Genomic DNA, 9,656 nt, shown 5'->3' on the forward strand with positions numbered 1-9,656 from the left:
CCTGACTCCTTTCTGCAAAGTCATTCTTTTACCTTGTTCCCCACTATCATTATCCTACCCTACCCCCCAAATCCTGCAATCAGATTGTTGGCATCTTCCAGTCTTTAGAAGTCTAAGCCCCAGGATCCACTCAAATCAAATGGAAAGGAAATATTACTGCAGGAATCTTTCCTGAGCCCCATTCTGGAAGGCTGAGGCTCCATTTGGCCTACGGCACAAGATGAAGTCCAAAACATTCCACCTGTTTGCCAAGACCTTCTTGGTAAACCCCAGGCTATGCAGAGAGCAGTAACTGGTCAGTCAGTGTGATGGTGTTCAGCAGAGGTCAGATAGTCAGAAGGGATCAGGTCCAGTTTGTTAAAGGTTAGAAGAGGACCGTTAGCCTTGACCTTCCTGGGCTAGTCAGCCACTCAGAAGGAAAGTTTCCTAGGCCCAGAGGCAACAAAACATAGTTTGCTGAGTTGCTGACTCTCCCAAAATAATCTCTGTCTCAGCACAATGTACAGGCCTCATCTCAATTTAACTCCTTGGGTACCAGCTGCCAAAACCCTGCCTAGGAAATCTAAGTTTTTCCTGGTAGACAAGGCATTTGATGCTGAAGGCCAGGGAAGAGAATTTAAAGGGTGAGAGGGCAAAGGAATGGTATGGAGGTATGGGTGTACATATTCACATAAATGTGCATGAATACACACGTGTGGCTATAACCTTATGGGATCATAGAGTAAGAACTGGAAAGGCCATCAAGAGTTTAGAGGCCATCAAATCTAACTCTCCCTCATTTTACAAATGAGGAAACCGAGGCCAAGAGACAGTAAGGTATTTGCCCAGGATTGCACAGCTAGTAAGTTTCTAAATTGGATTTGATCTATGATCTTGACAGAAAAGAGAAGAAAAGGAAGGGGAAGGGAAGGAAAGGGAGAGGAGGGGAGAGGTAGGGAGGGGAGAGGAGGAGGAAGAAAATCAAGATGCTTATGCTTCACATAAGGAGGAATGCACAGTGACTTCAATTCATCTCAGTTATTTCAGTGCACACCAAGCTCTACTTCAGTTAATATTTCATCATCTAATTAACTTAATTGTAATGGGAAAAAAGAGGCAGTTAAGGTCATTTCCAGCCAAGGCTCATGGGCCTGGGTTCATGAGAAAAGGTCCCTCAATCCTTGGAGGAACAATTTTCTTCTACATTGCCCTTGCTTTGTAGCCTTGACTCTAATGTCATTGTATACACATGGCTCCTTGAACCTAGTCTGGTTGAGTGGCATTCCTGATCTTACATCTCTTGGCATATTCTGGTAAAGGATCTGGCTTCACCTTGGTAAGACTCCAATGCTTTGCCCTCCTTGTTTTCTCTTAGTTACACTTCCTACACCCTTTTGGTCTTGATGGCATCTTGACAGGACCTGAGTCTGGGCTGCAGATGACTGCCTTCCCCTGGTTTCCATCAGCGGTCAGCTGAGTTGGGGGAGATTAGGCACTAAGAGGGAAGCTGAATGGACTATGGGCAAAGTCACAGTGGGGGTCAGAGTGGGCTCCCCACAGAGTGAGAACATTGACAATTGATATTGACCTTATGGGGAAGAGTGAACTATGCTGAGAATGCTGAGCCTCTTTTCAGGGAAAACTACTATGTTAAGACCTTCTTAGAGATCAGCAGCTGCCATCTTAAGGAGTCCATTAAAGAGTTCCATTCCCTGGTTCAGAAACATTGACCCATGGGACAGACCTCAAAAGAACCTGAGGTCATCGGTCATCTGTATTCTTCTCAAATGAGTTCAAAACATTAAAAAGATCTGCTCCCATCATTTATTAGAGGTGGGAAGGGAACAGAAAGTATCTGACCCAGCTAGAGGACAGGAAACTGTTGCCCAAGGACATATGCCAGGCTGAAGACTAGATCTTAGGAGCCCTGGTTCCCACAGCAGAAAGCGACCCTCTAGACCCAGCTACAGGTCACTTCCAAGGAGCAAGGGCCTCAGCTGGGTGGTCACAATGGGTTCTAGTGTGACTGAAAGCTGGGGGCCTGAGGAGCCCCACACCAGCAGAAGATGTCATCGGAGATTCTCGGGAGGGTGGGGCCAGCATCAACTTCCCAGGCATAATGCACAGGCCTTGTGGGTGGCATAATGTGGTATTCATCTCCCCCACTGTGGAGAGGGGCAACCAGGCTGGAACAATTCGTACTCTGTCAGGGAGTTCAGGCTCTCAGCCTCCCTAATGAAGATGAATGAGAGGGGAGGGGTTGCCCCCTTGCTTCTGCTGCTGCTGCCACAGACACTCTCCGGAGTCTATGTATAAATATTCATGGCCTGGAGAGACAGTGCCCTGGGAAGGCATGCTGCTTTGAACTCAGTCATAGGTCTGAAAATGGACCTTGGACTTCATCATGGCCAACCTCCTCATTTTACAGACGGGAGAAGTGAGGCCCAGAAAAGAGACCTCACTTTGCCCAAAGTCATATAGCTAGTTATGAGAAAGACAAGATGAGGATTCACATCAAATCAGGTTATTTTTATAACACCACATCAAAAGAATTATACAGTTTAGAGCTAGGATGAACCTTAGGAGTCCTCTAGTCCAAGAGGAGTAAAAGTTTCCTGGAGGAGAAAACAATAATGTGGTAGACAAAGCACTGGAATTGGAGTCATGAAAATGTGGGTTCACTATTTAACTATATGACTGTAAGTAACTTTCTAACCCCCTCTGCCTCAGTTTCCCCATCTGTGAGATGAGGGGTTTTATTTGATGGCCTCCAAGGTCCCTTTAGGCTCTAAATCTGCAATCTTGTGAAAGGCCTACAAAGGTTAAAAGATGTATTCAAGGTTACATAAGTAGAAAGTCTCAGAACCAAAATCCAAACCCAATCCTCAGATGCTAAATCCAGGGAGTTTTCATGTACACCAAGCCGGGAGCAGAGGAATCATGGTAGCCACAGCCTATTTCACTCTAGACAGGCAGGGAAGGGCTGGGGGAAAGGTAGAGTCAATGCTGCTTTCTCTCTTGCAATTGCTAATCTTTTCCCCTTTCTAACATTTGGCTACATCAATGCTTGGACAAATCGTTTTCGCTGAGGCCAGTTCTCCTTCTTAGAGCAAGCTTGAACTCAAGGCTACCTGTACAGTTCATCTGAGGATGCAGCTGAGTTCCAGGCTGTGGCACGACAGAGAGGCCCAGAGCCTGCCCAACATTCCTTTTTGGTGACTTCACAATGCATGACCACAGCTGCTCCAAATTGAGCATCGTGGCACTTGCTTGGTGGGAAGCTAAGAAACACTCTCCTAAAGTTGCCGGCCAATTAAAAAGGCCACAGGAGGCCCGCCCATGTGGTGGCATGTGCACTGACCCAGGCTTCTGGATTGTCTCTTCAATGAGCTCCCTCTAAGCACTTACCATATGATCACCCCAGACCATCCTGTGTTATGGGAAATAACCTTGATGGTAAAGGGATGCTTATAAAGGATAGAGAGCCAATGGGGGTGGGGGGGGGTAGGGGCCTAGAGCTGGAGTGCAATATTACAAGCAGCGGAGTCAGCTCTCAAGGCTTTAATTTTCAGTACAAGCATTCATACCTCAGAAATCAGCAAACATTACACATCAGGGTTTGATTTATTCTTTTGATGATTATCTAGGCTTAAGAAAATAATTAATAAAATCTTGATAAAAGATTAAACTTTAAAGTGTCTTAAGTAAATTTTTTTGAGGGGGGAGCTGATTGTTAAACATTTATCAGTATACTTCTGAACAAGAATCTTACTTGAAATGTAAATTTGAGGGATAAAAGGAGATGATTCTGAACCCACAATCTTATTTAATCAATTATTTTTTTTGTTTTACTGTTACCTTTTGCTGATGCCATCTTTTATCAATTTTATTTTTATGAATTATTTTTATTGATACTTTTGTATTCATTTCCTCATGATCCTCACACTCACTGAAGCCTCATTTATAAATGTAAAGCAAATCGCCAGAGATCAAATAGAAAATCTTCCACATCCACAGTCCCCCAGTTTTTACTGTGTTTCATCTGATTTCCAAGACCCAGTATTCATGTAATCATTTTTATTGCTTCCCTTTGTTTTCACTCTACTTTTATTTCCAAATATGTCCCTCAACCCCCTTCCCCTACTCCTTAGGCAGTAAACCTTTCCTTATAGATTAATGGAGTTGTTCCCTTCTAACAAAGTTTTAAAAAAGAAAAGGGAAAAAGGGAATTCACAAAGCCAATAACACTGACTACATTTGAGAATATTCTACACCCATAGTCCCCCACTTCTACAATGAAGGGAGTGACTTCATCATTTTTAAATTAAAGGGAAATTTCTAGACTTGCCTATCAGATGACCATTATTCAGTATTGCTTTCCTTCTTCCTCTCCCTCCCATCCCACCTACTTGTCCATAAGTTATGCAACTTGACCTGTAGACAAAGAAACAAATCTATTCTTCTTTCAACTGTTCCTTTATGAATTGTCATTGACCAGAAAGCAAGAACTTATCTGTAAGCTAATTTCTTATCCTTCCCCCTATTCTACCTCAAAAACAAGAGGAGCTTAGAAGGGTGTGTTCCAAGTTAACATTAAAAGAACCAAATCTCTTACAAAGCATCAGCACCATCAATGGTGGCTTTCCATTGCCTTACCTGTCTTTCTGACATGATGTAGAGCTGTTCATGGTCCATGGAGAAGGCCATGTCCCTGAGAACTGGGCCAGGATCCACCACCTGCACTGTCTCATACTGCAGGGCATTCCCCCGGGGCCCATCCACACGGATCTGAAGAGAAAAGAAGGAGATATGTCAATAATGTCTCAGCTCAGCCAGGAAATGAGATCTCTTGGAGCATTGCAGGCCACCTAGAAGGCCAATCTAACAAAAAATAGCAGGGCCAGAGTGAGCTCTACTTCTAATGTGCCCAGGGATTATTATTAATAGTAATAACAATAATAATGTCACTTATATGGTGCTTTACACAGTAGAATGGTTGGAGCACTGAACTTGTAGTGAGAAAGTCCTGGGTTTGGATTTTGACTCAGAGGCTAACTAACCATGTGACTCTGGGCAGTCTTCCTTAGTCTGGGTTTCCTTATCTCTAAAGTGAGGATTGTAAGAAGGAACATAGGGAGCGGCTAGGTGGCACAGTGAATAGAGCACTGGTCCTGGAGTCAGGAGAACCTGAGTTCATATTCGGCCTCAGACACTTAACACAAAACTAGCCCATGTGACCTTGGGCAAGTCACTTAACACCAATTGCCCTGCCCCACCCTCCCCTTCCAAAAAGTAAAAAAAAAAAATGAACATCTACTTCACAGAGCTGTTGTGAGGTACAAATGAGGACTTAAAGTGTGATTTAGATGTTAGTTTTCATGGCTACTGTTACCACATTTCATCTTTACAATCCCATGAGGTAGGCAGTAAGTACAGATATTTTCATGCCTATTTTGCAGATGAAGAAACAAGAGACATTAAATGAACATGCCCAAGATTACCCAGTTGCTAGTGAGTGGCAGAAATGGGATTCAAATTCAGGTCTTTGACTATAAAACCAGGTTCTGTCTCTCTATCACAACTTGACACTTCAAAGGAATTGTGAAGGCAATGAACAAAACTGAAGCAAATAACTCTCTTCCCCTCCTCACTGGACCTCATATTGGAAAAGGCCAAGAAATAGGAAGGGAAATGATCTATGTGGGTTTCTTCCAGGTGCTACTGATATCTCTAATTGATATGTAACCTTGATCCTAATTCTTTCCGGTCTCCCCCAGAAGATTGCCTAATTGACAGCTTGTCCCTAGCTGGGGCCTACAAACATACCTGCCTCCTCATTCTTTTTTTTTTTTTTTACAAGCAATTGGGGTTAAGTAACTTGCTCAAGGTTACACGGCCAGGTGTTTCTGGGTGGGTGCTAAGTGTCTGAGCCCGGATTCAATCCCAGGTCATCCTGACTATGGGGCCGGTGCTCTTACTCACTGTGCTACCTGACCGCCCCTCCCTCCTTCGTTCTTAAAAAAAAAAAACAGACCCTCCTTAGGTCATACCACTATTCTTTCCTCTCTCTCCTCTTTTACAGTCAAACTCAGGGGAAAAAAGCCATCTACTCTCAGGGCCACTGCAACTCACTCTTTTCTTAACCCCCTGTAATTTGTCTTCTGCCCTCAACACTCAATGGAAACTCTTCCATCTAAAGTTACCAACATCATCCTTCTCCTCCTCTTTACAACATCTGACACTTTCAGCTACACTCTCCTCCTGTGTCCTTTCATCTGGAAACTTTCTCCTTTCTGGCTTTTTGGGCTGCTGTTCTCTCCTAGTTCTTAATGGACGTGTCTTCCTACCTCTCACTCTGCTGATTTATCAGATACTCCAAATCTTTGTCCTGAGCCCTGGCCTCTCTTTTCCCTCTTCTCCCTCACGAGGTGATCTCATCAATTCCCATGGGTTCAGTAACCATCTCTAGGCAGATGATTCCCAGATCTACACTGAATCAGTTGTTCAGTTCTCTGCCCATTAGACCTCTAAATTCTGATTGGGTATCACCAGCTGCTACTTGGACAATTCAAACTGCATATCCAGTTGGCATCTTAAAGTCATCAAGTCCAAAACAAAGTTTATTATCTTTCCTCCAAAACCTACTCCTTTTCTAAACTTCCCCGCTAGGATCTAGGGGGTCACTACTCTTTCTCATCACCCTGGTTTGAAACCCCAGTATCATTCTTGACTCCTCTTCCTCACTCACCCTCCTAATTCAATTAATCCCTGATCAAGGCCCTTATCACCTCTCTCCTGGACTACTGTGATAATATCCCACTCCTTTTCCCTATCTTAAGCCTCTCCCCACTCCAAACTATCCTCCACAGTTATCAATCTTGTTTTCCTTAAGTGCAGGTCTAATCACATTACCCCTTCCCCCCACTCCATAAACTCTTGTTTCCTGGGGTAGGGGGATAAAAGCTCAAGTAATTGAAGTGTGGCACAAATCCAAGGTGACATCCTTAATTTGTAGTCAGTGGATTTGGTACCAGAACAATTTCAATTGCATGGCTGAAAACTAGCATAGACCAGCCACTTTTTTGGCTAATAAAAGTAATGCTATATAACACAGATCTACTCGTGGACTCTGGTGTCTCAGAATCAGACCAGAGATATGTGTTGAGTGGAGCCTGGAGTTATCTACTCAGAGTCTAGAGAAAATGGAAAGGGAAAAGCATAGGGAAGAGTCAGCTCCAGGTTTGACTCAATCTTCAAGGTTCAGAGGACCAGAAGGAAAAAAGAATTAGTTTCAAGTTATCCCCAAGAGGAACCCTATTTAGAGGAGCTAGGGGACCTTTGAGGGGACTTAGAACTGGTCTACTTAGCAGGGGCTTCTCTGGTTCAAGAATTATTTCAGGTAAACCTTTACCATAAAAAATTCCCTTGACTTGTTCATTTGTCATCAAGTGTCCTAAATATAGTTGGCTAGAAATGATGGTAGTTAGAGAATCTTAGGCTCATTGATTTAAAGATATAAAGCAGCATTCCACCCATCAATAAGCAAGAAGGAGAAGAGATTGTCCTACACTGGATTCTGAACCTGGGGTCATTGTTATGTTTCCCATTCTTGCATTCCATAAATGGAATTAACTACCCCCTATAATGTTTCATTTAATATCATGTTTTCTCAGAACCAATGAATATGTTAGATAGGGGTATGTCTGTATCTGATTCTTTGTAATTCCAGGCACTTACTGCTATCTTGCTTTAAGTATCTGACAACAGCCCACAAGCATCAGTGGGGAAGCTAAGCATGAGCAATCCTCTTCTTGGCTCCCCTCATTTCTCATAAAAAATAAACAGAGAATAAAAGGAAAAGAGACATGTTCAGCCTCAATCAAATCTCCCTCTTAACATCAGAGTTCCTGATGACCTCCTTCTTCAACACACTACCCTATTCCACAAGGAACTCATACTGGCCAGGACCTTTCTTAATCTGAATGAAAATGAGAGTTCGTGCAAAACCAATTGGGATTACCACCCAAGTCTGACCGTGCATTGATGGCCTTGGCCTCTGGCCCAGCCAGACTGCATCTTCAGATCTGAGGCCTGGAGCCACAAGTCAGAATGATATTGAGAGGTCTGGCCTACCTCCAGCCAGTCCCAGGCCTTCAGGCAAAAGCTTCCTTCCCCAGGGCCAGAACTAAGCTCCATCAGATGTCCCTTGCTCTGATCACTAAAGTAAATTAGATTTCATACCCAAACATTGCTATTGAGCTTTTGGTCCCAGCTCCCCTCCTCCTTAGGGGTGAGGTCGATCCACTTGAAATAGATGGACACCTAAAAGCACGGAAGTTCATGGACAAAATTTTCACATGAAATGCCTAGAGAAGCTGGGCTGGGCAAGTCACCAGTCTGCCACATGGCGAAATATGTTTAGCTTTTTCGTAAACATATGTTTCTAGAACTGGAAAAGAGCCTGTTTTACGTGAGCATGGTCACTAGAAGGACCCAACAGAGCCAAAGAAAGGGATAAGAACAGATGCTACGGCTCTTTAGGAACTATGCCACTGTTTCCAACCCAAGAAGGCATTCAGGGAGAATGGCAGGGTGTGAGCACTGTCCAAAATCTTGTTGCTTTTGGGCATTACTGGATTAGCAGTGGGAGAAGAGCTGACCCTGACCCTAGCTAGCATTTAGGGAAGAGAAAGACTAGAGTTGTATGGGGTGTGGGTAATCCTGTGCTTTCCCTCCAGTGTTGTGTACAGCCCCATTAGCCCACTGAGACAGTAACTGGGGAGTGGGATTGGTGAGGTGGCAAAGGCTATGTAGGCTTTGTATCAGATCCAAGAGTTATTGGGGGGGGGGGTGGCGCAGATGGGCTCAGTTTCTTGAAAAAGTGATTTTATGATGATGGGGCAGTTCGGCCAAGGCTGGATATCTGAGTAAGTGAGGTGAAACCCTCCCTATTTGTCTAGGGATATGTCTCAGACAGCCTTAAGATGTCATTTAATTATCCTTTTTCTTTGAAGAATTTCTACTTCCTGAAGTAGAAGGTATTCCAAATGGGAGCCTGAAAGCTACCACTGAGACATCCTTGACAGTCAAGTGATGGTGTAGCCATGAGGAGATGGAGTTAGAACATGTCCCTGGGAGCTGGAGGAGGACCGGATCCTCAGGGCAGTGGACTCATGGGCTCATATTGCTGTATCACTCCCGGAGAACAGCATAACCGATGTCAGGCAAATGTAGCCTCTTAGGTAGGAGGGAGTGGGAAACAACATGGTTCAAGTAAGAGGAAATCGTGCCTTTAATCTCATAATATCCATGTGGATAAAAGGGAATCAATCCACTGGCTGGTATACACTAATCATGATAACTCCTTATGCTTACATTATGCTTCGTAAGTTTCAAAGCACTTTCACCTGTATGATCTCATTTATTCTTTATTACCATCCTATGAAATTGGTAGGAGTCCTATTATTCCAGCTTTATAGATAAGAAAACAGCCTCAGAACAATTAAATCCATTGCCTAAAGACATGAAGAAAATCAATAGCAGAATTATGATTAGAACCCTAGTCTCCTGACTCATAGTTCAGAGTTCTAACCACAGGAATGAAAGAAAGAAGGAAGGAAGGAAGGAAGAAAGGAAGGAAGGAAGGAAGGAAGGAAGGAAGGAAGGAAGGAAGGAAG

At 43.7% G+C, this 9,656-nt stretch overlaps 1 protein-coding gene across 3 annotated transcripts in view; it reads right to left on the reverse strand.

Moving 5' to 3' along the window:
* PLXNA4 (plexin A4) overlaps positions 1-9,656 on the reverse strand; it is a 780,904-nt gene that overhangs the window by 262,221 nt on the left and 509,027 nt on the right. For all 3 annotated transcript variants that reach the window (XM_069087251.1, XM_069087250.1, XM_069087252.1), the window contains one exon: positions 4,636-4,767. In XM_069087251.1, the coding sequence (XP_068943352.1) occupies positions 4,636-4,767 (132 nt within the window). The remainder of the gene's footprint in view (positions 1-4,635; positions 4,768-9,656) is intronic.

The sequence above is a fragment of the Petaurus breviceps genome, unplaced genomic scaffold, assembly GCF_028583685.1.
Source record: "Petaurus breviceps papuanus isolate PSGF00001 unplaced genomic scaffold, PetGlider_PUasm1.0 181, whole genome shotgun sequence".
In the NCBI taxonomy this organism is placed as follows: Eukaryota; Metazoa; Chordata; class Mammalia; order Diprotodontia; family Petauridae; genus Petaurus; species Petaurus breviceps.